General features: G+C 44.7%; 1 protein-coding gene across 10 annotated transcripts in view; it reads left to right on the forward strand.

Moving 5' to 3' along the window:
• The first annotated feature begins 1,686 nt into the window (after positions 1-1,686).
• HIVEP1 (HIVEP zinc finger 1) overlaps positions 1,687-27,058 on the forward strand; it is a 144,297-nt gene continuing 118,925 nt past the window's right edge. The window contains exons 1-3 of one of the 10 annotated variants that reach the window (XM_027128375.1): positions 5,129-5,266; positions 8,169-8,298; positions 8,851-8,993. In XM_027128375.1, the coding sequence (XP_026984176.1) occupies positions 8,954-8,993 (40 nt within the window). In that variant the 5' untranslated portion in view covers positions 5,129-5,266; positions 8,169-8,298; positions 8,851-8,953. Of the gene's footprint in view, positions 1,811-5,128; positions 5,267-5,318; positions 5,786-5,926; positions 8,299-8,850; positions 8,994-27,058 lie in introns of those variants that run through there. The other 9 variants (XM_027128373.1, XM_027128372.1, XM_027128374.1 and 6 more) reach the window with 9 other exon arrangements.

The following is a 27,058-nucleotide window of genomic DNA, read 5'->3' on the forward strand; positions in this document are numbered from 1 at the left end:
TAGGTCATTTTGCCCAACTGTCGGCTAATGTAAGTGTTCTGAGCACGTTTAAGGTAGGCTAGGCTAAGCTCTGATGTTCAGCAGGTTAGGTATATTAAATGCATTTTTGCCTTACGATATCTTCAACTTACGATGGGTTTACTGGGCATAACAGTACTGTAAATCAAGGAAGATCTGTGCTATCGCTATTTCTGCTGATACAAATACTACCATTACTACTACTGCCCATAAAAATACTATGACAGATCCTAAATCCATCAGTAACAATAATTTTCCTTAAAAAGATCCTTCTCAGTCCAGATGTCTCCAAATGACATGCAGCATCATGTCTTAATGCCTTCTTAAGAATGCCCAAGAAGGCTTTTCTCAGCCCATTCTGTCTTCACAGGTCACTACCAGAGAACCCATTCCTGTTTGGCCGGGACTGGAGAGGTGAATGCCTCTCATCAGGGTATAGTTATTCACGGCCTCCCACTTCCTCTCAATAGTGCCCTGGTTTGCAGGCTGCATTTATATGGCCACCCTTCTTTTTTTTTCACATTTACTTTGACTTTCTGCTCTAGCCAGAAAAACCATCACACACAGTTTACTTGCTGTCTCACCTTCAAGCTATTTCCCTTACCTGGAATGCTATTCTCAGACTATTGCCAAATCACGAACTTTCTCTCCTTCAAAATCCTACTCAGAGCTCACCCTCAGGATGGAACTTTCTCTGATAATCCTGCCTTCCACCCAATCCAGAAAGCTCTCAGCAATCATGTAAGTAACTGTATAACTTTAATTGGCTCTGTTTATAAGTTGCTTCTTGTATCTTTTCCCCTCTAGGTATTTTTCCATGTGTTTATTCTGTCTCCATTAATTTGTAAACTCCCAGAGGGCAAGGTCTGAACACAGGTTGGTGTTGGCATAAAGTGGATGGACAGATAGGGCTGAGGGCTGAGTGTTAGACTGCATTATTTCTTGATTACTGATCTGTTAAAAAAAAAAAAAAAGCATGCTTTGTTAGTGCTTTGTTTGTGATGGTCCTGAGCCTGCTAATCTAATGTAAAAATATATCCAGTTTCTGCTAGTGACCAGTTAAGGAAGATAAAATCAACAGTTACAAGCTTTCCATAAAGGGAGGGGAGGGTGCTGGGAGATTATGACCTGTAAGAATGGTATATAAAAGGCATGTTATTACAGAATTTCTTTTCTTCAGAGGTATCTTGTCTCTTCAGGGCTGCAGGTCTAAGAAGGGAAATAATATTTACTTTCAAAACTGAGATCTAAAAACCAAACAAAGCCTCAGAAAACGTACAGTACCACCTTCTTCTAAGTTTGTGCTGAGTGGAGGGAAAATGAATCTAACTGAGAAGGCCTCTTTTCTGTGTGTCTAACAGAAAATGCCACATGGTCCAGCGCTCCAGGATTACTAGATAGGCGGATTGTTCATTTCAGTCCAGGTAACAAAGGGAAGCGGGGCAAATGCTCCCTTCTCGCTGCGGGCTAAGAAGTGGGAATACTTTACCGTGACCACCTGCTTCCCTCTCTTCAAACGAGCACGTAAAGTGCCAAATATCTGTGTATCATTCTCTGCGCGGAGCCCACGGTATAAACCCAACGTAGGCGGTGCACCAGATAACATCAAAGCCCCAGGCAAGGGCCAGAAAAGGGGGGGCAAAAGCAGCCGAGGGAATGAAGCGCCTCCCCCTAGCATTTCCTCTCACGCCCACTTCCAACCTAGGAGGCTTTTGGTTTCTGCTTTTGTTGTTTTTAAAATTAAAAGTTAAACCCAGGAAGCTTTGGATCAGAGTTTGGCGTGGCAGTTCGGGTAAGTTTTCCCTCGGCTCTTTTGTCTGGCGTCTGGCTGGGGAAGAGCCCGGGCGTGGGGCACAGTTGGCAGAGAGTGCGGGGCAGGTTTTGTCGCCGGGTCGCCCCGAGGAGGAGGGGATTCGGCCGGTGGACGGGAAAGCCCAGCGCGCGCGGAGGGCGGAGGGCGGAGGGGAGGGACGGGCGGCGGCGTGACCCGGCCGACAGCTGGGAGGAACCTCCGGGATCTCCGCGTGGCGGAGGCGCTGCCGGGCCGCGCGCTGGGCGGAGGGCCGGGGCCGCGGGGCCGCGCCAGGGGGGAGCCCTAGCCGGGCGGGCCCGGCGGCCGCGTGGGAACCGGGGCAGGGGGCGCGCGGGCGGGGGCGCGGAGCCCCGTGGACGCGGCGGGATGGCGGGGTCCCCCGACGAAGCCCCGCGGAGGACTTGTGCTGGCGCCTAACTGCCCTGCGAGGAAAATGTGTGCGGAGCCTCTCTGTGACACTGCCCTCGCGTGAACCCCGCTCCCCAAGAGCGCTCTGGCTGCCGGGAGGGTGCAGCCAGAGAGGAAGGGGGCCCTAGGAGCCCCCTCTTTGTTTTTTTTTCTTTTTCAGAGTAGGGTCACCTCCCCCAGTGTTCCAGAATTTTTGACAGTTCAAACTGCTGTTTACCATTCCCATTTATCTTGTGGTTAAAAAAAAAAAAAAAGCTTTTCCCCAAATTCCGTTTATAAGATACAATTTGAGAAATTGTATTCAATTTGCCACAAAATAATTAAAGCCGAAACTAGCTACTTTATAGTTTAGTTGGATTCCCCTGCATTCTGATAACTAGGAAGTTAGAATTGTAGGCAGAATTAGGAAAAGAAATTGCACTTGGAAAATTCGGAACTTGAAAATGGGAAAATGTTCGGTATTATATATATTTCCAAAAAAAGATTAATATTAATTTGATGCTCAAGATAGTTAAATTGTGAATAGTCTATTTAAGAAAAAAGTTCTTTAACAAACTGAAATGACAAAATTAATCTATTACAACTCCAAATTGCATGTTTAATTTGTTAGAGAGTTCACAGCAATGCCAAATCCCATATAAACCTTGTGTTCACACTATGTATTTGTTATGGTAACAACTATTGGGTTAAAAATGTATTCAGTTAGCAGTTTTGACTTAGCAGGTGACACAGAGTAGAGTCAGTTATCATCAGCCTTACCTTAATCTTTATCGTCTGACAGATTAGGTGTACTTTCACATGTAAATGGATTTTTAAAAAATTATTTATTTATTTTTAACATCTTATTGGAGTATAATTGCTTTACAGTGTTGTGTTAGTTTCTGCTGTATAACAAAGTGAATCAGCTATACATATATCCCCATATCCCCTCCCTCTTGTGTCTCCCTCCCACCCTCCCTATCCCACCCCTCTAGGTGGTCACAAATCACCGAGCTGATCTCCCTGTGCTATGCGGCTGATTCCCACTATTTTGTTTTTAATTCAAGTTGTAAAGTTACATTTACATACGTTTTGTGATTGCAGTCCATTAAGTGTCATTTAATTTCATACCAGAGATGATTTTATCACATCGAAAATGAAAAAAATTGCATTATTTCATTGCAAGGTTGGAAGCATAGTGTGCTAAACATTATTTCAAATTTAGGCAGTTGTTGGCTGATCTTCGCTTTTATGACCAAATCTACTTTTTAATGGGCATATTCCCCCCTTTACGTGACACTATTTTTGGTTACAAGCTCGCCATTATTGAGTATTCCATTTTTAATCATTCGCATTCTGGTGCATTAAGCTTTTCTTAGCTCAAATGAGCTAGAGGTAGGATTTCCTCAGGGGAATTTTAGGGGTCAACCCTAGGAGGAAAAACCTAGATCTCTTTATGGAAGCCCCAGGGAACAAAACAATTCAAGTTTGCGCAGATGGCCAGCAGAGTGGGTGTACGGTCGTTCAGCATTTTTATTCCTTAAAAGGGGAAAGCACTTTGGTTTGTATATGAGAATTTTTTCTGCATCAAAATTGTTCTTTCACCTTATTCCTCCCAAGTTCAGCGTGGCTACTTAAACCAGTCATTTGTGCCTGCTTGTTTCGGTGTACATGTGGAATTTCTGAGCCCCAAACTTCTAACGTTCTTTATTTAGGTCTAACCCTGAAAACCTGCATCATTACCCTGGTGCAGCCCCTCCTGATTTCTTTTCCATAGATTTCCACTCCTTGCTTCCTCTGTTGCTTTCTAGCAGCCGGGGTCAAACTCTGGCTTATGGTAATTACTCCTTCTTCCCCCTTTCTCTCCTCCTTGCGACCCTGTGGCCAGGTCGCTGCCCAGGCCCGCAACCCCCTTTTCCTGACCCCAAAGAGCCCTCTCCTCCCTGCCCCAAGCTGTCAGGCGGACCGGCAAGGGTTAACTGCGCTCGCTGCTCCGGCTCTGGGAACCACCAGCGGGCATTGCAGTGGCCTCTGGAATAACCTTGGCTTTCCTCAATCTTTTAATAGAACATCCGCCACCAAAAAGTAGTTTCAGTTCAGGGTTAAAAATATGTCCCCTTCCACCCTTCAACTCAACACCCCGCCCCCCTCCCGTTTTTTTATAAAGTTGTTTTTCAAAGTTAATGAGTTTCAAGTTTCACAATGACTTTCCCCTTCCCTCCACGCGTTGCTGAGGAAACCCCCTTGGGGTCCCCCCGCACCCTGGCCCGCCCTTTTCCCTCTCCCCTCCCCCTTTCGGCCCGGGCGGGGGGCGGGGCTGGGAGACCCCATGACGTCACCGGGCCGGCCCACATCCTGCTTTAAAAAGTAAAGAGACGGTAAAGAGAAACTATCGCCCCGCCCGTCCCCGCCCCTCTTCCCGGACCAACCGCCCCCAACTGCGCGACCCGGCCAGGCCTTCCCTGGGCCGCGTGACCGGCGGGCCCGCCCCTCCGCCCACGCTGGGCGCCAGTCTCCGAACCGGCGCGACCCCGGGCTCCCGCCCCTCGCGTCCCTAACCCCGCCCCTTCCCCCCTCGGGCCGCACCGCCCCCTCCTTCCGTCCCCCCTCCCGTCCCTGCGGCGGCCGGGCGGGGCTGAGCCGCGGGCGGGCAGCGGGGGTAGGCGCGGTCCCGGGCCCGCCCCGCCAGGGAGACCCGGGACTCCGGGCTCCGAGCGAGCCCGGACCCGGGGCACCCACCCTACCCCTACCCCACGGCAGGGCTGGGCAAGCGGCGGCGCCAGTCCCGCTGGGCCTCCGCCCCCGGGGTGACCCCGCCCCTCCCCCCGCAAAGACCCCGCCTTGGTCCCCGCCGGGGGACGCCCCCTCCCCCGCCCCCGCGTCGCAGCCCACGGCCTCCCCGCCTCCCGCCCCCGGGGATCCCCTGCTGCCCCGCCTACCCGCGGGAAAGCCTCCGACCTTCGCCCTCCCTACCCCGCGCCACCCGGCCCGCGCTCCTCCCGTCACCCCTAAAGACTCTAAACGTGCCCTACTCTGCCCCGGGGAGAGGTAAAGCCCGCGCCTGCCCTCCTCGCCCCAGACCCCGGGGTCCCCCCGCCCCGCCTCCCGCGGTGCGCGCTCCCGGCCTCGCCGCCCGGCCCCCCGGACGCCCCCTCCCCGGCGGCGGCGATCATGCCGCGGCCCCGGGCGCCGGCGAGCGCTGCCGCCTCTCCCTCTCGGCGCTTGCGGCCCCCGCCCGCGCGCCCCGCGCTCGCCCCCCCGCCCCCCCGGCCGGCTCCCCTGTTTAATATTTCAGCGCTGGGTGGTGAGAGTGCCAGTCGCTGGCCTTTAGTGTGGCTGCTGCTGGGGGCGGCGGCGGCGGCGGGGAGGGGGACGGAGCCGGGGGGACCGGGAGCAGCAGCCGGAGGAGGTTATGTTTGTGTTTGGGGTTGTCAAGTGAAGGAGGGATCCCAGGCGCCGCCGCCGCGCGGGGGTCGAGGAGATTTCGAGCTGCGGCCGCCGCCATCAGCAGCGCAGCTCTAGGGCCGGCTGCAGCGGCAGCGGCCCCGCCGGGCGTCCTGGCAGCAGGTTCGGCGCGGGCTCCGCGGCGGGGGCGCTGCAGCTGGGAGGGCGGCGGGGGACCGGCGTAGTGGGGTGGGGGGCAGGACCACATCCCTCTCCGCGGGCGGGGGGCGTGCGGGCGCGCGTGTGTGTGCGTGTGTGTGCAACCGCAGACCTTGCAGAGGGGATGGCTGCGTGCGGGAGACACTTGCCACTTCTGGGCTCCCTCGCCGCGCGCAAGCGGCCCGAGCTGCGGTCCTGCGAGCCGAGCAGGTACGGAGGGACCCAGCCTCCCCGCCCGCGTTCCAGCCGCAGACGCATTCTGCAAGACGGTGGGGGGTGAGGGAGGCCAGGCCTCGGCTTCCCAACCTCCCGGCTTTGTGGCTTGCTTTTCCTTTCGTTCTTTGCTCTAAATGCCTGTTTACTCCCAGCCACCTGGGTAGTTTCTTTCCGGGTTGGGAGTACGCGCCTGCAGCAGTTGGGAAGAGGGCGGTGGGTTTGGGCGCGGGTCGGCTCCGGCTCGCCTTGGGGTCGGGCTGGCGAAGGAGTTGCTGCTGGAGAGGGGAGGGGGCGGCGGCGGAGCTGGCGGCGAGGAGGAGTCTCAGGGCTGCCGCGCTCGCCTCGCCTCGCCTCGCCTCGCCTTGCCTCGCCTCGCCTCGCCTCGCCTCGCCTCGCCTCGCCTCGCTTCGCCTCGTCCTCCTCCTCCTGCTCTCCGCATTCACTCTGGGCTCCTTCCTGAGCTGGCACTTCCATTCCCCCCTCCTCCTGGCATGCGAAGCGCTTTGTTCAGTGCAGCGTTGCGGAGGGGTTTTCCCAGGCTCCGCCCTCCACATTCATTCATGTTTTTTCTCGTTGCAACTGTCTTTACGCTTTTTGATCGTGTCATGTTTTTGCTCCATGTAGTATTTATTTCTTTCCGTAAAGGAACGGTTCATCACTCGTCTTCATCGCTACAGTGCTGCTGTCGTTGGAAAGACTCACTCCCCCCCTACAAGGATTTAAAAATGGGATGGACAGCTAGGGACAGTGGGTAGGCAGAGAACAGGGTAGCGGAAAGCTGTTACTGATTGGGAATTTGCATATTTTCTGTGCAGGCTCCGGATCTTGTGGTGTCACGTGATTGAATTACAGTCGGAGTTGTCGCTTTAAAAACTTCTAAATATCGTGACCTTTTAAAAGCGTTAAGTTGGGAGTTAAGCCTTCATACAGTTTATTTGGCCCTGACGTCTCTACATTCTCTCTTGAATCGGAAGCTCCGTCAGTTGGATGGTGGATGTTTTTCGTGCAGGGAGTTGGGGAACTATATCTTTTATAGACCATTTAGCACAGTGCTAGATGAAGTACACGGTATTGAACCTTCATATTTCATATTCTTTACCATGCAGTTAAAAAATTGCAAATATTTTTTATGCAGTGCCCACATGCAGCCTTATCGGGGTTAAAATACTAAAGTTAATCATAGCCTTCTTTCCTTCTGCTTCTTCTCTGCTGTATTGAAACCATAAATTTCTAAAACCTTATACTGGTTATTAGATACAGCCCTATGGTCCCATATAGGCATTCTTAAAGAGGATTAATATTTGATATTTCCGTGTGCCAGGCAGTGAGCAAAGCACCTGAATTGTTTAGTTCTTACAACCCAATGAGGTGGATACCATATCCTAGTTTTACAGTTGGGAAATCTGATTTTCAGAGAGGTTAAGTACCTTGAACAAAGCCACACAGTAAGCCTTGAACCCAGTGTGATTTGACACCGAAATATATAGTCATGACTTGTTGTGCTATACAGCCTCTTGAACAAAACCCCCAGAGCAGGTACTATTTCCAGCCAGGAAATAAGCGTTGAGAGTACCTGAGTCAGGTGGTGCCACATTTCTTATTTGTTGGCCGTGGGCAGGTTCCTTAACCTCTTCCTGTCTTAATTTTCTTATCTTTAAAATGGATAAATGATAGCTACCTAAGCAGTTATCATTAGGATTAAATTAGGTAATGTGTAGGAAGTACACAGGCACACAGTAGGTGCTTTTGTTTTTTTCTGTAGTACTGGATGTTTTAAAAGTATTAAACAAAGCATTGCTATTCCATTCTTGTGTCTTTGCTTAGTGATTAAACATAATTTCATGTTTAACATCATCATCATGGGCTTTGCTTATCAGCCTTATTGCAGGAAGTTAAAACTAAGATTTTATAGCTCAGGGGTCCTTGAGGATCTCATGGGGGAAAGAGATGGTTAAGTTTTGGATTCTTACTGTTTTGACACATTGTATTTCAAATCGCTGTTTTTAAAATGTGTATGTCAGGACAGGGTTATGCTGCAGTAACAAATAACTCCTAAACCTCAGTGCTTAAAACAACAAAGATCTCCTTTATGTTTCTGCTCCATGATCACGTTGGGTTGGCGGGAGCTCAGCTCTGTGTTGTCAGACTCGCTGTCTAGAACAGTGCCTGTCTCATGGCAGAGGAAGAAGAGCACTGGGGGATCTGGCTTTGATAACTAAATGCTCCACCCTGGAAGCGATGCCTGTTTCTTCCACTCACAGGTAATTAGCCAGAACTGGTCACGCATTCTAGCTAAACACCGGAAGGGAGAAAGAACAGTCCTAAAGGAGCCTAGAAGAGAGCACTGGAATAATGGGGGAACAGCCTCAATAGCAACCACATGTATTAATTGAATTAACTCAGTAAGACAAAATGAATGAGACATGGTCCATGCACTAAAGAATTTATAAACGGGCAGACTTGTACTATATACAGCAAAACCCTTTTATAGCCTGATGTACTTTAATTGTACCTGGAAATGTTGCTTTAAAACACAATTCACTGAATTTTTTCACTCTTTTTTGTTAAAGGTACAGTGATTTTTTTTTCCCTGTGTTTTTCACGGGAAAGCCCAGATAGTGGCAAAATGATGTGTCCTACATCGAATTAAAAGTTAGTAGGTAACCTTCTGCAGTGGCCTTCAGCTTGATTAGATTAGTTGAGATTTTGTTGAGTTTAGACTAGTGCAGTATTCAGCCATAACTTTTGAAGTGTCTTTTTCCTTTGAAGGTAGTAAAAGGTAGTGAAATGTGACTTTTTTTTTTCTTTTTCAGCACATGGATTAATTGATGGACATTGGGTTTATGGAGCTGCCTTTCTGTGACCTGCTCTTCCTACAGTTTCTAAGAAGAAAAAGGGGCCCCTGAATCAAAGAAGATGCCTCGAACTAAACAGATTCATCCCAGAAACCTAAGAGGTAGGGCTCTGCATTAGATAGAAGTAGGGTTTACAGTCAGTCTTTAATCAAGTATCTCATTGGTGGCAGGGATGGCAGCTTGTTAGATGGTGACCCTGCTCCATGGTCCGGCGGCTCCAGGACCCCTGTTCTGTTTCTCTGGTTCACTTCCTCTTGCCCTGCACAATTTCTGTCTCTTAGGAGATGCTTTGTAAATATTTGTTGAACGAATTAATTGAATCTGACAAAACTACAGTGCCTTCCCAAGCATTAGTGTGGGTATTGAAGTCTGAGATTCACTGTCTCTTAACAGGCACCTTGTTTGGAATGAGGAATCTGAAATAAATGGTTGGATATTCTTTGCCAACTGGATCACCATGAATTAGTTTTTTTCACCCCTCCCCCATACTTCTTTTGAGATTTATTTTTGTACCAGTCTATACATTAGATTAACAAGAAGTGAAGACAATTGTCGTCGACGTTAACTCAGACCATTGTTTGCAGGACTACTCAGGAAGTAGGTATACTGATTTATTTTCCATAGGGAAGCAACTGGTCAAAAATGTGTATGTATATGATATACATTTCATATAAAACAAAAAAAATCAGCATTTCCTCTTAAATGTGAAGAGATATTTTAATATTAGGAAAGTCAGCTTTTTTTAGCTTATTGTTTTAAAAGATTTGTATTATTCTAATGTACCTTATCCACTGGGAACGGTAATTATCTTTTATATTTAACTTAGTAGGTAAAGTGTGTAGCAGTGTTAAGCAAAGACCTGTTAAAGCAAATAATTCCAAACTGAGTAAAGTATCTTATGAAATATTTACAATTACAGAAAAAATATTCTCAAGCACACGCAAGGTAAGAAATGACTTAAAAATCAGACAAATTTAATTGAAAATGTTCCTTGGTGAAATAATTTGGCCAGTCCCTGTAAGGCGGTAAGTGAAAATGTGGCCAATTACGTGGCCTACTTGAATCTGCAAACAGTGCTCATTTCCTACCTAAGCGTACTAGAACTCTCTGCTAGCACAGGTGGATACCTCAGCCTGAGTTCAAATTGATGATTTTAGTACCAGTGTTCAATGAGATGAGGATTTAGATGGAGTGTGTTAAGTGTCGTATGTCGAAGTCTGATTTTCAGGGTCACACAGAAAATGTTGGAAAGTGACTGTATTTGCCTGTCTCTTTTACTAGAATCTGAGCCCCCGAAGTCGGACTTTCTCTCATATACTTCTGTAGGCAATGGCTCCATGCTCACAGCCAGCTGAGGCGGGCGTTTGGAGTCCTGGGCTCAGCTTTTATAATTCATCTGTCCAGAGAGGGTACCCTGTTCCGATGGATCTGCACGCTCTAAGGCAGCCTTGGGGCTGGCAGAGGCCCTAGCCCAGCACAACCCCTGGCAGCTAATTAGGAGCCCAGATACTCACTGAAAGAATGAATGCATGATTGATCTGAAAGTATCGTTCATTAGGTCATAAACATTAAATGTTTTTCATATTTAAAATATATCCTTTATTATATTCTAGATAACATGGCTATCCAGAGAAATGCAGATTTTTAGGCCATAGACTTTTCCTTTCTGTATCAAATAAATGTACAACTCAGCAGGCACTTGTTTTTTGTTTTTGTGAATTTATTTATTTATATTTATTTTTGGCTGCATTGGGCCTTCGTTGCTGTGCGTGGGGTTTCTCTAGTTGCAGAGGGCAGGGGCTACTCTTCGTTGCGGTGCGCGGGCTTCTCATTGCGGTAGCTTCTCTTGTTCCGGAGCATGGGCTCTAGGCACGCGGGCTTCAGCAGTTGCGGCACGTGGGCTCAGTAGTTGTGTCTCATGGGCTCTAGAGCGCAGGCTTAGTAGTTGTGGCGCACAGGCTTAGCTGCTGCGCGGCATGTGGGATCTTCCCAGACCAGGGCTCGAACCCGTGTCCCCTGCATTGGCAGGTGGATTCCCAGTCACCGTGCCACCAGGGAAGTCCAGCAGGTATTTGTTGAACACCCTCCTGTGCTGCCATTCCAGGTGGCAGGGATGAAATGATAATCAGACATGGACGCTGCAAAGAGAAGGTAGTGAGGGAAGAGCAGACGTTTAGAGATGACACTGGAGTTTGGGGATCATGTTACATTCCAATTTTGCAGGGGCTGGTTTGGAGAGGGGCAGGGTGGGAAGGAAAGATAACATCTGAACTGGGTTCTTAAGGCTGACAGATTACCTAGGAAGCTGACAAGACAGGATGAGTGCATTTCATCTTGGGGTGGGAGCTTGTGAAGCAACTTGGGGAATCCAAGCTCCTCTAAGTTACCATCCATGACCAGAGCATGAGAAGCTCTACTCAGAGGGGAGACGAGGGAGGGAGGGAGGAGATTGGAGTGGGAGAATTGGGAGGAGTCAGATTATAAAGATCACGAAGTCTGGGTCTAAATTTAGTATGCAAAGTGAAAAATTTTAGCAGGAAAACTTGCTTGTTTTCTGAAATTAAGATGTTTTGAAAGTTTTCGAAGAGAACTTGTGATAACTTGGGTTCTGGCCCATTGGTGAGAGTCTAAAAAGTTGCTTGACTAAGGCAGTTATGAACTCTCAGCCACTAAAGAAAGGATCAAAGTAGATTAGCGCAAGATGACAAAAGCAACTTTGCTAAAGCCGTGTGGGCGGATGGGCAGATTCGGCAGGCACGGGGGAGGGGGGACTTCATGGAAGGGGTGGTGTCTGAGCCAGTTAGCTCACTCAGCTGAGAAGGGTGAGGGCCAAGCTGTTCCCATTGGGAAAACCCAAGTAAGCAAAGGACAAAGGCAAGAACACCTTTACAGTTTCCTCTTTCCTTCTAAAAATGTATGAGGACTCTATCCCTAGGTGCAATTTGGGGGTTAAAGTAAGCAGGGAAACAACAGGTACTAAAATGAATTTTTTACCATTTACTGTTGTCCCTTGAACGGCAAGTTTTGAACTTCACAGGTCCATGTACATGTGGATGTTTCTCAACCACAGGTTGGGTGAATCCTCAGAAGCTCAACCCCTGGATACGGAGGGCCAACTGCCTTTATTTAAGAGTCTTGGGCGTCCGTGGATGTTGGTACCTGTGGGGGTCCAGAACCAACACCCCGTGGATACCGAGGGACGACTGTATTTTGTATCTCAGTTGTGTGATACACTTGGAGTATCATGTCTGCTTGGCTTTACCTGTGACCCACTGCTTTGTCTTGTAGAAGAGCTATCTCATAAAGTTAGCTCTGCCGTGGGGAGAGACGCAGTCAGAAGACCAGCTCCTCGCTGCCACTCTGTGTGCTGTCATCTTAGGGGTTTCCATTGAACACGTTGCCTCTATTTAGTCTTCCTTAGAAAAGAGCCTGTGAAGAATTTGTCTTGTGCTTGGTCATCAAGTCAATAATTAAAGCTTTATCCTTAAATCTGAAATCATATGTTTATTATGCTTCCATGGCATGTGGAAGGATTGGGGGAACATATGTATACACGCACGTGTGTGTGTGTGTGCGTGTGTGTATTCACGTGTTAAAGTATTATACAAGTGTAGAAAGAATACATGCAGGGCTCTATCCTGGAGGAGCATACAAAGTTAGTACGGATTTAAATTAGGCACGCAGGCTGTGCTCCCATAGGAGGCGGAGTTTACACCTCTGATGCTAGAGGTTCTTTAATGGAAAAGCATGAGAGGAACTGGTATGTTAAGGGCAGGACATGAATTTGGGGCATAACTGAGTCAGAGTTAGATCTGATGGGTGACTTGTACAGTTTGTGAGAGTGAGGTTTGCCGAGTTCTGGTCTCTTCACCCTTGGCCACATAAACCACCTTTGTCTTTGGTGCCCATTTGCACACTGTGGGTGGGTAGCGTCTAACAGCGACATTTCCTTCGTGAGGTTGAATAGGCATTTCTGAAGGTTCCCTGGAGAGGGGCTCTTGGCCACCGTGTGGCAAACTCCAGGCCCAGCTCCACGTGTGGTCTATATGAGCGTGCAGCAGGGTGGCGCCTTCCTCCCCAGCAGTCATTCCCTACCCGTCGCCTCCTTCCCAGGTCTTCGCAGGGACTCTTGGGTAACGTGGAATGGAGGAACTGGGGACTTGCAGGGGCTCCATCTGTCATTTTAAGATAAAGGGCTGTTTTTGTGCCTTGCCATTCGTCACTGTGAAAGTTTCAAAGCTTTGGAAAAAAAAAATGGGTGTCACCTATTTTGGGTTGTATTTGGGCCTAGGGTTTCAGAGAGTCATCGGCCTTAGGATTGGAAATCAGTGTGGAAAATACTAAGTATTAACCTTTGCAAAATGTATTTTGAGAATTTGGTGTGGCTGTTTTTCATTTTTATTGGTTGAGTGCATTTGGCTCTGAACACATTGTGAAAGACGAGAGCTCTTTTCCCCTCTGAGAGCCAGCTTTATTATAATGTGAGAAGTAACACTTGGGAGGGTGATCAGAGCGTAGCTGAGATCCACAGGTGGGGTCTGTGGATGCCCATCGCCTTAGAAGATAAGGTCCAAAGCCGTGAGTTTAGCTGGGACACACTTGCCTCGCTCTGGCCTTCTTGTTCTCCTGTGTATCTGTTGGATAGTCATTTGCCATTTCAGAAGCTCAGCGTGCAAACCCAGCATTTTTGTGTTGCTCTTCTTTCTGGAAAGTATCTCTTCCCCCTCCTCACTTCTACTCTGTTTTCTTACTCTGTGTGGGAGGTGTGTCTGCCAAAGAAGATTTCACCACTTCTTTGACTTTTTTCCCCTTTCCTCCTCTCTTCTCCCCCTGTACTCTGCCCCCCACTGCCCCCGTATACAGTGGGCTTCTGTTGCTTGTGTCTACAGGTGCCTTATTATACTTTGTAATTGCATCATGATTATTCTACAGATCTGTCATCTTAGCTGGATATAAATTATGTCAAAAGAGACTGTTTTAGTCTTCTATCTGTGCTCAACAAAATAACATTCGTGTTAGCTTTTTAGCCAACTAGAGGGTTAAAGATGATTTGTACTCATGAAATTTGCTTACGTTTTTGAACTTTAAGTAGCAAATGCTTCTTATGATATTTGGTCACCTGTGATTAAGTAACCTATTCTAATATAAAGTTTGAATCGCCTTAAACAGGTAAACCAAGTAGTTATTATTAACTTTTGTTTTATGTGAGGTTTTGCCGTTTGGATTCCTAGAGTTTATCCCTTTGGTACATTTAGTTAATATAATGGTAAAGAGTTGGTCTTTAAGCTGTCACGGACTAGCCGTGTGGCCTTGGGCAAGCTGGGAGTGTTGGTTTCCTCCTCGTAAAATAGAGACAGTGTGTGAAGGTTATGGCAAGTGTAGGCAGTTGGGACAATGCCTGACACTGGATAGACACTCAGTCCAGAGACCTGTTTGTTACTTTTGGTAAAAAACTGGTTTATGTCCAACTCTTGAGTTACATGTTCTTTGCAAACAGAGGACACGAGGAATCCCTATGTGAAGCCTCTAACTGCATTTTGATAACTGCATAAAGGAAGCTGCCTCTGTGCTCAGCACTGTTTACTGATGTGCCGCCTCCTGGTCCTGACTCCTCAAGGCTTGGGATTTGGGAGAGAGAGGTCAGTGCGGACAGTCATCTGGGGAGGGAAGTTCTTAGCCAGTGCGCTGCCGCTCAACTCTTTCAAACCTTGCCTCATATCTTGACAGTGTTGAATGAAGTAAAACATGTTATTTGTTCTGTCTGCATGGAGTTCTCAGGAAACTGATTGTGAGGTCTTCTATTCTATTATAATTGAACTGTTGTTAAAAATGTTGACATCACTGTCACGTGGGATAGAAGTGACGTGCTCTGGTCATCGCTATATGGTACCGTCTCTCCATCCCCTGGCCCCCTCCTGTGTGAGACCGCAGGAACCCAGCTGGGATTTCGGAAGTAATCTCATTAATGCGAATATTTTCATTTGCTCTCAGTGTATGAACCTACTCCAGTGATTGTTTTGTAAAATCTTACTGTGAATATAATTTTATGTTTTCTTGTTATGTGGGGATTATCTTGTTGAGCTTATCTGTAGAATAGGTTTAATTTTGATGATTTTCAGATGGAATTCCAGCTGCTCATGCATTGCTTTTCACATTTGAATGTTAAGTTAGCACAGCCTTAAGATTTGAGAAGTTAGAAATTTTGTTGGGAGAACCACCCCATGTCTTACAAAAAAAAAATTCTGTATATGACTGTAGCTAGAAATAAAGTAAGTAATAAATTAAAATATAGTTTTGATGACAAAGGTGAAAAAGCAGTTGCAGTTATTAGGAACTATTGTATAAGTAGATGATATTATTTATTAGGAACTATTGTATAAGTAGATGATATTATTTATTAGGAACTATTGTATAAGTAGATGATATTATTTATTTTGACGAGGATAAAAATAGAAGAATAGACTTAATATAGCAAGCCTCCGTTGTTTTTTTTTTTATTCCAGATAATTATTTTTTGGCTCCTGTTGAGAGCTTATCTGATGCTTTTTGAATGCTTATTAACATTAACCAAATGCTTTTTTCTTTTCAAAAGCAAATACAAGATGTAATAATATGATTAATCAGAGTAATGACTTTATTTTAGAACATCTTTGCAGAAAATATGTTCTGATGAGGTATAATTTTGTCTTACCATAGACTGGAAAAATACATACTATGCATAACCCCCCCGGTCACATACACAGGTGTTAAAGCTGCACATTTAGAATGCGGTGTAACGTGAGTAAGTCTGGGCTAAAGTTGACTCTTGTGTTATCTGAAAAAATATTTTATGAATAAATTAAGTGCCTTATTTTTTCATTTATGTATTGAATTCTTTTAAAACAGTTAAACTATTTTTTGCATATTAATAATGTGCTATTAACAATGTGCGAATTACAAATGATGCAAAGCTGTTCTTATAAAGCACTGGATGTTTGTAATACTGTTAGCCGTCTATAGCACAAAAACTTATCACCAGTTAGGGTCCTTTCTTCTCAGTACTCAAATCTTTATGTTAGAGGGAAGTTCTTTTTGACCATTAGGCTTAAAGCTTATAGTTGGTGCAATATTGCATTAACTTTAAACTTTTTTTAAAATAACTTTAAAATGAAGACTTTTCAGAAGATTCTTAGACATTTTCTATAATGAATTTTGTTCTAGAAAATATTCTGAGGCTGTGCTGCCATGCAAAATTATTCAGAAAATATATAGTGATCACAAAACAGTTGGCTACTGTGAGTGGCTACTCACAAAATGTGAGGTGGAACCATAGTAGTTTAAGAGTTAGAGCCGCTTAATTGATACAAAGCTTGGTTTTTATTGTACTTAGGTGTTCATGTGTGTATATTATTTGTGTGTGCTTATATGATTAGAGTATGAATTTGCTCAAACATATTTACAGGTTTGTATTTTGAAGTGTGCTTATTTATATATGCTTATCTTCCAACTCTTTCAGATTCTCCAGTGAAGAAAAAGGTACAGTCAGCATGTAGCCGCTTAATGTTACAGTATCCAAATAGAAGTTGATTAAACATATTGCTACAATGGGGCAGTGTTTGATAGTTTAAAAATCAAAAAAAATGAACTGAGCTGCTACACAGGGACCTGGAAGGTGGTTTAACAGTGCCAAGGAGTTATCTCTCCAGTTGCTAGTCTCTCATACGCTTCTCCAAGAGAATTATCCAAGTTTTACAGCTGGGAAGGACGGACCTTTGAGGTATTTAGTTCATCTTCCTCATTTTACAGATCAGAAAGTTGGGCAGAGACATTTAGGGGAATTGATCTTGAGCAGCTCATTTGTGTCTTGTTCAAGATGATGTTTGTGGAATGGTCTTTAAAATCTTTTCTTATCATATTGCTTCCCACAGTTACAGTTTGTTGTGGGCCGGTAGCAAGAGGGAGGTTGTGCCATGTCACTTTTATGATGATGAAAAGAGCTAGCGGGCTTCCCTGGTGGCTCAGTGGTTGAGAGTCCGCCTGCCGGTGCAGCGGACATGGGTTCGTGCCCCGGTCCGGGAAGATCCCACATGCCGCGGAGCGGCTGGGCCCATGAGCCATGGCCGCTGAGCCTGCGCGTCCGGAGCCTGTGCTCTGCAATGGGAGAGGCCACAGCAGTGAGAGGCCCGCGTACCGCAAAAAAAAGAAAAGAGCTAGCCTCTTCGCAGGTCTGTGTACTAGGCTGTATTCAAAGAGCTTTTTGCATGTTTGTTTGTTTGTTTAATCCTTACAACCATGTGAGATGGCTGCTGTTACTGCTCGCATTTCATGGACATGGGACTGAGGTACAGAGAAGTTGCTGGTTGCCCAGAGTCCCACAGCTAGGAGTTTCCAGTGCCTTTGCTCTTAACTGTCATGGTTATGCTTGTTCATGTTGATAGCAGAAAGAGCTTTCCTGACTAGAGTAAGAGCTTAGAAATGCTCTCCATCCCAGTTACAAAATAAAGCTTGTCAAGCTTAGCACATAGAGCTGAGGTTACTCAGCAGGTCAGAATTTGAAGGACCTTTTTCCCCCCTCTAAGTCTTTAACTGTTGGAAATCCATTTTGGAGTTGTGTACGTAGACCGTAGTCCAAGTTGGCTTTGCTATGACAAGCAATCAAGGGACTTTCCAAGCTCTTCAAGAGGGAAAGTATAGCTGTTCCATCGGAGATGTTTACTTACGTGATTTGCTTAGTAAGATGTAGTTGAAAGTAAAGATGTCTTGCTTAAGGTGGAGAGTGGCAGTATTTAAACGGGAGTTTCGGCATAAAGGTTGAAATTTCGGACATAACGGCTTAGAAACTATTTCTGGGAAAATTAATGACAACATTAAAATTCTGAGTAAAATAAAGAACAAAACATTTTATATATTTTTTCTCATGCAGTAGGTACAGAAGAATATAGAAAAGATGTACTGTTTTAGATATATGTGGACCTATATCCAGATTGCAGATGTAGGTAAAGGGCAAATGAAGAACCACTTTGAGGGGTGAGAGATCAGGGTTAGGAGATTTTATTAGTCTTTCATTTTAAGAGTGAACAACAAACTTGTTACCCTCCTTCAGAGAGTTTTAGAACACATGAAAAAGATCTAAGGATAATATAAAGCAACACGTATATAATTTCAGATGAGTATGGTACAAGCAGTATGGAATTCTCAAAGGGAAAATGGAGCAAAAAAAAAAATCTGAGTGGGATAAAAGCAATCAGAATATACTTTTTTGGAGAAGTTAACTTTGTTCTCCTTGAAAACCTAAAGGAGGCAGAGATTTGAGATGGGTTTTAAAGAAGAGAAGGATAGATTGACAGAGAAAGTAAGTTTTGAGGCTTTTGAAGAATGGGGGGAAACGATACAGAAGTGGTTGTTGGTCTAGTTTGCCTGATGAGAGTGGATTTCTCACTGAACTTGAAACTTTAATGAAGAAGAAGAGAGGAAACTTTTTAGATTTGATATGTGTACTTCCAATTATTTATGATAATTGTACAATTACCCAGTTGAGTTCTTTTATACTAAGTTGAATATTTACAGAAGGCTAGGGACAATTTTATAACACTTTGAAATTAAAAAACAACCTCTCCACAGAGAGTCTTTAAAGCAGTGAGTCTCTTCTGTATGATGCTGTAATGGTGAATACATGTCACTCTGTCACTCTACGTTTGTCCAGACCCATAGATTGTACACCAAGAGTGAGCCTTAATGTAAACTATGGACTCTGGGTGATGTGATGTGTACATTGGTCATTTGTAACAAATGTACCATCTGGTGGAGAATGATGCTGGTGGGGTAGCCTGAGCATGTGTGGGGATATATGCGAGATCTCTGTACATTCTGCTTAATTTTGCTGTGAACCTAAAACTGCTCAAAAAAAGTGTATTTAAAAAAACATCCAAAAACGCCTCCACCTAGGTCCGTATGATTTGTTGATATCCAGGAGGTAGGGTGATAGGTTAAAAGAATGAGTCTCTCTCTCTCTCTCTCTCTCTCTCTCCCCCCCCGCCTGCTTCTGTCTCTCTTTTATTTCAGAAAATTATCTTCATGCACACGAACAAACCAGCAAAAACTTATGTGTGACCTCGAGCAACTAACTTGAATTTCGTGTCTTCATTGAGAACACGGCATGGGAGTAGGCAGGGGTCGGGGGCAGGGTGATGTTGATCTGTAATTTCCTTTTTCGCTGTAAACAGCTGTTATTCCAGGCAGGGGTCAGCAAGCTACAGTCCAGTGGTCAAATCCAGCCTTCCACCTGTTTTTGTAAACGTTTTTGCTGGAACAGAGCCATACCCATTCATTTACATGTTGTCTGACTGCTTTCCTGCTACGAAAGCGAGGGGCTGCAAATGGCTGAACAAGGCCTAGAATATTTACCATCTAACACTTTACAGGAAACGTTTGCTGACCCCTGTCCAGGAGCTAGAGGAGAAGTAGATTATTTATTTATAAAGCCCTTTCTGCTTGGGAGTAAGTCAGAAAGCTCCGTCTTTCCGTAGAGTTCCGCTGTCGGAGTGCATCGCAGGGGGGCCCAGAGCTGCTGCGTTAGCACATCTGGGTCTGCCGCCTCACATCTGTTTGGGAAGGAGTCCCTTTGCTTGTGGTTCTAAGGTGAAGAGAGCCTTAGAGGCTGAGTTGGTCTTGCCAGAAAAATTCTGTTGTTCTTGATGTTCTGATGCCAAGGTCGTGGGTCCCCACCCAAAAGGCCTGGGTCGTCAGGGAGGGAGCCAGCTGCTCTGTCAGGTAGAGCACTGTCCTTTCTGTGATTGTGTTGTTCCCGTAGTCACCACTGTATTTAACTCACAGCGTAGAAAAATACCATAAGCAACGATTTCCCATGCTGTACATCTTGTGAAGGATTGTTCTGCAGAGAAGCAGAGCTGCCTCTGAGGGGAGGGCCTTCTGAAAAATGGGCTTGAAAAGGCAGTCCTGCCCCTTGTGAGCGGACCTAAGGATGGGACAGGTCGTCTGAGCAATGACTGTACTAACACGTGAGGCATTACACTTTGTGCTTGGGTGTTTGAGAACATGATTAATACCTGGTGGGTCTGAATTCTCAGTATTCTCTACAACACTTTCTTTCATCTCCAAGTGATTCTTTATTTCTGTTGGTTTGGGATAGTGAGTAGGATGGGGGTGAATAGAGGAAATGATATTTTTGTGTTCTGGTTTCATTTTACTTTATTTTGCTTAAGTTTAAATACTCTATGTTAAGGATAGGCTCGATTGAGTTCATAATAACTCTTTGAGTAGTTTGAGAAATGCTTTTGAAAGCACTGTCAGTTCTCCACAAACACATTGGAACCTTAGTCTCTTTGCTTTGGTACCGGCTGATGTTAGCACATGGCTCAAAAATGGTCTGAGAATCGGGAACTGTTAACGCGTTGCCTTTCTCGGTGAAAGGAAGAGCCTGTAGGGTCATGAAGTGACCCAGAAGCCTCTGTCTGGAGTTCTGCAGGCCCTGCTGTGATGTGTGGGACACACTGTGGAGTTCAACAGCTCTGCCCCTGTCTTCTGGGAAATTTATAGTTGACGACGTTTAAAGACCGTAATGGCTTACACATGCAAGTTCAGACAGCTGTGCAAACATCTGATGAGTGAATATGTAAGTAATACTCAATTAACATACATAAGCAGATGTGTGACTATGTGACAAGGGTTAAATGCATCATTTGGCCTCTTATTTGTTGATAGTTTAAGTTGATTTGTTGTGTTTTGATGAAATTAATGCCATATGAGTGATAAGTTACATGCCTAACATTCACACTAACATCCTGGACGAGCCAGAGTTTGCACTGTTTGTGTTTGATGCTCTTTCGTGGAAAGAGTGCCTTTGTCAGTCTCCAGACAGTAGTTTATAATTGCCTCTGTCAAACCACTATACAATATGTTTTTTTTACAGACTTGTTAAGATATAATTTACATGCAGTAAAATTCACCCACTATAAGTGTACAGTTCAATGATATTTGGTACGTTTATAGAGCTGTGCAACCCTGACCACAATCCAGTTGTAGAACATGTCCATCCTACGCCCCAAATTTCCCTGAGCTTTTAGTAGTCAGTCCTCGCTCCCATTCCTGGCCCCAGGTAGCTCCTGGTCTGCTTTCTGGCTCTTTACGTTTGCCTTTTCTGGACATTTAATATGATGGGATCATGCAATGTACAGACTTTTATGTCTGGCTTCTTTCAACTAGCATGATGTGTTTGAATTTCACGTGTATCTGGTTTTTTGTTACCTTTTATTGCTAAGTAATATTCTGTTGTACGACTAGATCCCATTTGATTTACCCATTCACCAGTTGGTTTTCATTTTTTAGTTATTGTGAATAATGTTGCTGTAAGCAGTCATCCCCAAGTCTGCAGTTAGCTGGAGTTTCTCTAAATGCCACTTAGGTCAAGTTGGTAACATGTTTTACCTGATAGAATTATCTCCGATTCCAGCTCTCTTAGGGTTGCTATTTGCGTAGTATATCTTTCCCTGTCCTTTTACTTTGAACCTTTCTTTGGCTTGTTGAACCTAAGATATATGTCTTGTGGACATGTTGTTGGAATTGCTTTTTTATCCTGTCTGACAGTTTGTCTTCTGAGTGTGGTGTTTATTCCATTCACATTAATGTAATTATTGTTACTGATGGATTTAAGTCTGCCATTTTGTTCTTTCTTTTCTGTTTGTCTCATAATCTTGTTTTTCTCTATGTCACTGTCTTCTTTTGGGTTAAATATTTTTTAGTTGTACAATTTTGATTTCTCTGTTGCTTTTATTGTTGTTGTTATTATTATCGTTTTGAGTCCATTTCTTTGACCAAGTCATTTGGTTGTTTTAGAGATTATAATATGCATCTTAATGTATCACTGTCTACTTGAGAATCATGCTAACTGAACAATGGTAACTTTGTTCCAGTTTGTCTCTTTCTTTCCCTTTATGCTATTATTGTCATATATGTGTGATTCCTGTATGTTATAAACCCAGTTATACAGTGTTAAATTATGGCTTTATACAATCTTCTATGTTTTAAAGAATTTAGGGAAGAAATGAGAAAAAAAAGAATGTAAGAAACAATATTAATAGCGTCTTATTTACCACTTCCAGCAATCCTTGTTTCTTCTTGGGGATTTGAGTATTTCCATTCAACCTGAAGGACTCATATAGCATCTTTGCAAGGCGGATCTTCTAGGAATAAATTTATCTTTTCGAAAAGTCATGGGATGTCTTTCTTTCCTCATTCTGTTTTTTTTTTGTGGTACACGGGCCTCTCACTGCTGTGGCCTCTCCCATTGTGGAGCACAGGCTCCGGACGCGCAGGCTCAGCGGGCATGGCTCACGGGCCTAGCTGCTCCGTGGCGTGTGGGATCTTCCCGGACCGGGGCATGAACCCATGTCCCCTGCATCGGCAGGCGGACTCTCAACCACTGCGCCACCAGGGAAGCCCTCTCATTCTGTTTTGAAGAATGGTTTTCTGGTTATAGAATTCTTGGCTGGTAGCTCCCCTTCCCCCCAGCACTCTGGACATCCCACGGCCTTTGGTCTTCCATTGTTTCTGGTGAGAAATCAGATGTGTATTGTGTTGGTTTTCTCTGCGTGACGTATTATTTTTTGCTTGCTGTTTACAAGTTTTTCTCCTTGTTTTTGGCTTTGAGCAGCTTGAGTACTATGTGTTTAGGTGTGGATCTCTTTGTGTTTATCCTATTTGGAGTTTGGTTGAACTTCTTGGATGTGGAGATTAATGGTTTTCTTTTTTTTTTAAATCAAATTTGGGAAGTTGTAGGCCATTAGTTCTTCAAATATTTTTTCCACCCTTTTCTCTTCTCCCATTACAGATATGTTGGTAAGCTTGATGTTGTTTCACAAGTCTCTGAGGCTCTGTTTATTTTTCTTTGATCTTTTTTCTGTGTTCCTCAGATTGGTTAATTTCCTTTGAGCTACCATCAACTGTACTGATTTTTTCTTATACTAGCTCAAATTTGCTGTTGAACCCCTCTAGTAAGTTTTTAATTTCATTTATTGTACTTTTCAATGCCAGAATTTCCATTTGGTTCTCTTTTTTTTTTTTTTAACAATTTATATCTTTTTTTGAGATTCTCTATTTGTTGAGTTATAATACTTTAATTCTTTAAACATGATTTCTTTCAGTTCTTTGAACGTATATTTCATATAATAGCTACTCTGAAGTCTTGACCAGTTAAATCCAACATTTGGGGATAGTAGGGATAGTTTTTATTGACTGCTTTTTTTTTTCCCCTGAGTATGGGTCTTGCTTTCTTGTTTCTTTTCACGTCTCCAAGTTTTTTGTTGAATATCTTACATTTCAGACAATAGATTGTAGCAACTCTGGATTCTAATTCTTGTCTTCTCAAGAGTTGTTATTCGGTAATCGTTTGTTTAGTGACTTGCCTGCAGTCAATCTGTGAAGCCTTCTCTCCCACATTGTGTGACTGCTGGTGCCTCTGTTCAGCTTGTCTTTTTGTTTCTTATCTCATTATTACTTTTTTTTTTTTTTTTTTTTTTTGCGGTACGCGGGCCTCTCGCTGCTGTGGCCTCTCCTGCTGCGGAGCACAGGCTCCGGGCTCACAGGCTCAGCGGCCATGGCTCATGGGCCCAGCTGCTCCGCGGCATGTGGGATCTTCCCGGACCAGGGCATGAACCCGTGTCCCCTGCGTCGGCAGGTGGACTCTCAACCACCGCGCCACCTGGTAAGCCCTCTTGTTATTACTTTTAAGCCCAGCTCCCCAGGGGTCACCCTTGAGGCAGCATACTTTTGTGTTCAGCCAAAGCCTGAGCAGAGGTTGACCTGCTTTTGCTCTGTGCCGACGGGTCCATGTGTGGGCAGGGAGCACCTTCAGATTCCAGGCAGTTGTCCTGTCTGCCCAACTCCTACTTTCAGCCAGACCCCCTCGCATCTGTGTGTGGGTGCCAGCAAGGGATGTGGGGCGGCGGGGGGGGGGACGTGTCCACTCCGGCACCTGCGATGCGTGTGCAGGATCTCTGGTCAGCCTGGGATGTCTGTGGAGAGTTGCCTCACCTCCCAGAACTCCCCTTGAAATCCTGGCTAGTCTGCTGGTCTCTTCCTTGACCCTACCTTGACCTCAGCCTCAGGCTAGCTGAGCTCAGGCCTTTGTGTTCTCTTGCTAATGGCATCACCTCCTTAGCTGACAGTGCCCCGTATCTAATGAGCCTCGCCTGCAGTGGCAGTGAAGCTGTTGGTTTTCTCAACTGACCCACCCCTTGGCTAAACTGTTGCATCGTTAGGAGCTGAGGGCAGGGGGACAGGAGCCGCCGGAGCAGAACGGCCGTGGGCTTGCATTGTGCTGGTCTTACCTGAAGTTCAGTGCTTTTCAGGAAGAAACATTTCTGTTTGTGTATGGCTTTCATTGACTACCAGAGTGCTGAACTGGTTGTTTTGAGGTTTTGTCTTGCTTCAGAAGTTGTGTTTAGGAAGAGAATTTATCGACCTCCTCATTTTGCTGACACCGCATTTCCTCTGGAGGTGTTCTGAGTGTCCCCCTGTGTCAGGCCCTGCCCTGGGCCCTGGGCAAGTCACACAATGTGTTTTAACCAGCTTCTACTTGACTGCTCATAGAGACCCAGCTAACTGGCTGAAAATCTAAGTGCTTTTTAAACGATAGGAAAAGGGAGATGACTGTGTTTTTAGGATACTATTGCAGCCATTATTCATATTTTAAATCCATAGTACTCATATAAATATTAGCCCACTGATAGCTTTTATATCAAAGCTTCTATCACTGAAAGTGTGATTTAGTGGGGGGGGGGAAGCAAGGGCTTTCAAGTTTGGGGCTGTGAAGTTGGATCGACTCCTAATTCTATAACTTACTAGGTCCTTGAGTTACAGAATGTTATTTAAGCCCTCTGAGCCTATGTTTCCTCACCTTAAATTGTGGCTCATTGTACCTATCTGATGAGTTATTGTGAAGATTAAATATGATACAGATAGAAGATCTGGTACATAGTAGGTATCCAGGAAATGTTACTGTTCCTACCCAGCAGGTTTGTGCTTGTAGTTTGGGTAGGTTTTTCTTTATCAGATTATCTGTTTCTTGCTTTACTTAGCTTTGCTTCTTAAGTTTTCTTCTCCTTTTATTGAATAATTTTGGTATTTATATGGTAATTGAAATGTACAGTATATTTTTTTCAGAGTGCATTTTGGTTGAATGCTCTTTCCAGATATCCAAATGTTCCCAGTGTTTCATAGTGATTTCCTTTCTAAAATCTAAACTTTATGTGTTTATAAGTGCCATGAAACTTTTTACAGCCACTTTATTGTGAATGAGCTCATATATATATGTATATATTTTTATATATATATATATATATATATATATATATATATATAAGCGTGTCTGTCTTGTGGGGAGGTCTGTAAAATGAAAGAAAGTAGATCATTATCTAGACATTTTCAGGACATGATTGGAAAGGGCAAAGCAAGGTCTCTAGTAGAGAGAATCAAAGACCTTTACAGAGAAATTTTCTTGGATCTTCCTGGATCAGAGCTCACCCTGTTCAACCTCAGAGGCTCTGCCCTGTGAGATTTTTGTTAATATGGAGGAAGTGGTGACTTTGGTTCCATCAGGTTTTAGTGTCATCTTTGGTTTTAGAGAGGACGTGATTGGACTGTGGCATATCCACATCCTCTTAGTAGCAGCCATACTTTCATGTGATTCACAGAACCGAGAAGTTAACATTCTCCTGCTTAACATTCTGCTTAACTCCGGCAGAGGACCTTATGCCAGGATATTTTGTAATACTTTTTATTAAATTTTTTAAAATTAAATTTCTAGACACTGCCTCTTCTTAGAATTCTTTAATTTTCTTCTGAAGAATGTTTGTATGGATAATGTGTTTATCAAGAGTAATTCTTGAAAATAAACTACTTGGATAACTATAAATTTTTCAATATTGACATTGCAGAATTTAGAAATTCAGGAAATCAGGATTCAGAGCTCCCTCATGGTCAAGTGAAGTCAGGGAGCCGCTGGTCACAGGGTGGACAGGCTCAGGCAGGCACTGTATAGGTAGTGCCCTCCCACTGACAGATGCAGCTGTGTGCTGTCTGGAATGAGTTCTGATTTAACAACCCATACATGCCTGTGACATACGTGATACAGCCCAAGTTCTAGAGTTAAATAATGGACTTTGTAAACATGAAATGGTCCTTTAGCGTCCGTATCTGTTGCAGGGGTAAAGGACAGAGTGATATATTCATGTCCTTCCTGTTAAACACTGGTACAAACGTGTCTCTGGAGACAGGTCTATAAAAATGATTACTTTTTTTCCCTTCAGGCTTTAGAAACCATATTTTTGGCAACAGTGTCTGTGATAAAAATTTTAGAAGAGTTTTATTAAATGAAGTAAAAGTTTAGACTTTCTGTTCTGTGTAGATTGGATGTTCTGTCCTGTGTGCTCAGTGAACGTTTGATGAATAGGCGTGCAAGGTGCTGGCCCATTGAGCACTGTGGCGGTTTCCAGAGGAACCCTGGCCTGTAGGACCCAGCCCCCATGGCTCAAGAGGAGCGGCCGGACCAGCCCCCAGTTGTGCAGACAGGTGCAAAGTGGTCAGTGCCGTGGGCCCCTGGAGCTGCTGGGGGGAGCCTGGGAAGGGAGGCAGTGCTTTCTGGTTCAGAGGGGAAGCTACCCCTGAACCCCAAGAATTCCCTTTACCTCCTGTGTCCAGATCGAATTAATTCTCCAAGCCCCTTTTAGTGCATAAAACCTGCATACATACGTATATACATATACACACATATATGTGTATATAAATATATATGTGTGTGTGTATTTTTTTTTCTTTTTTAAAAATTTCCTTTCATTGTGGGAGCCTGAAAGAGAGGAAAGAGGAATTCCGGGGTGAGAGACTTGGTTACGGAGAATAGCTTGGATGCTTGGTGTGGTTCCTCCCCTTGATGGGCCAGGTTGCATGTGGCGTCTGACTTGACATGTCTGTCACTGGAAAAGCCTGTAAGTGCAGGATCTCAACAAAAATATCCTGGAAAAACAACTCGATACCGTTTGTGTGAATCAAGCCCTTGGTACCAAATGTATGAAGAACTACTGACACCTCATGGATGTGGATATTATTTTTTTTCAGTTGCATAAAGAGTGTGTGTGTGTGTGTGTGTGTGTGTGTGTGTGTGTGTGTGTGTGTG

This window comes from Aethalodelphis obliquidens, unplaced genomic scaffold (assembly GCF_003676395.1).
Source record: "Aethalodelphis obliquidens isolate GAN/ISIS:26980383/991018 unplaced genomic scaffold, ASM367639v1 scaffold34, whole genome shotgun sequence".
Classification (NCBI taxonomy): Eukaryota; Metazoa; Chordata; class Mammalia; order Artiodactyla; family Delphinidae; genus Aethalodelphis; species Aethalodelphis obliquidens.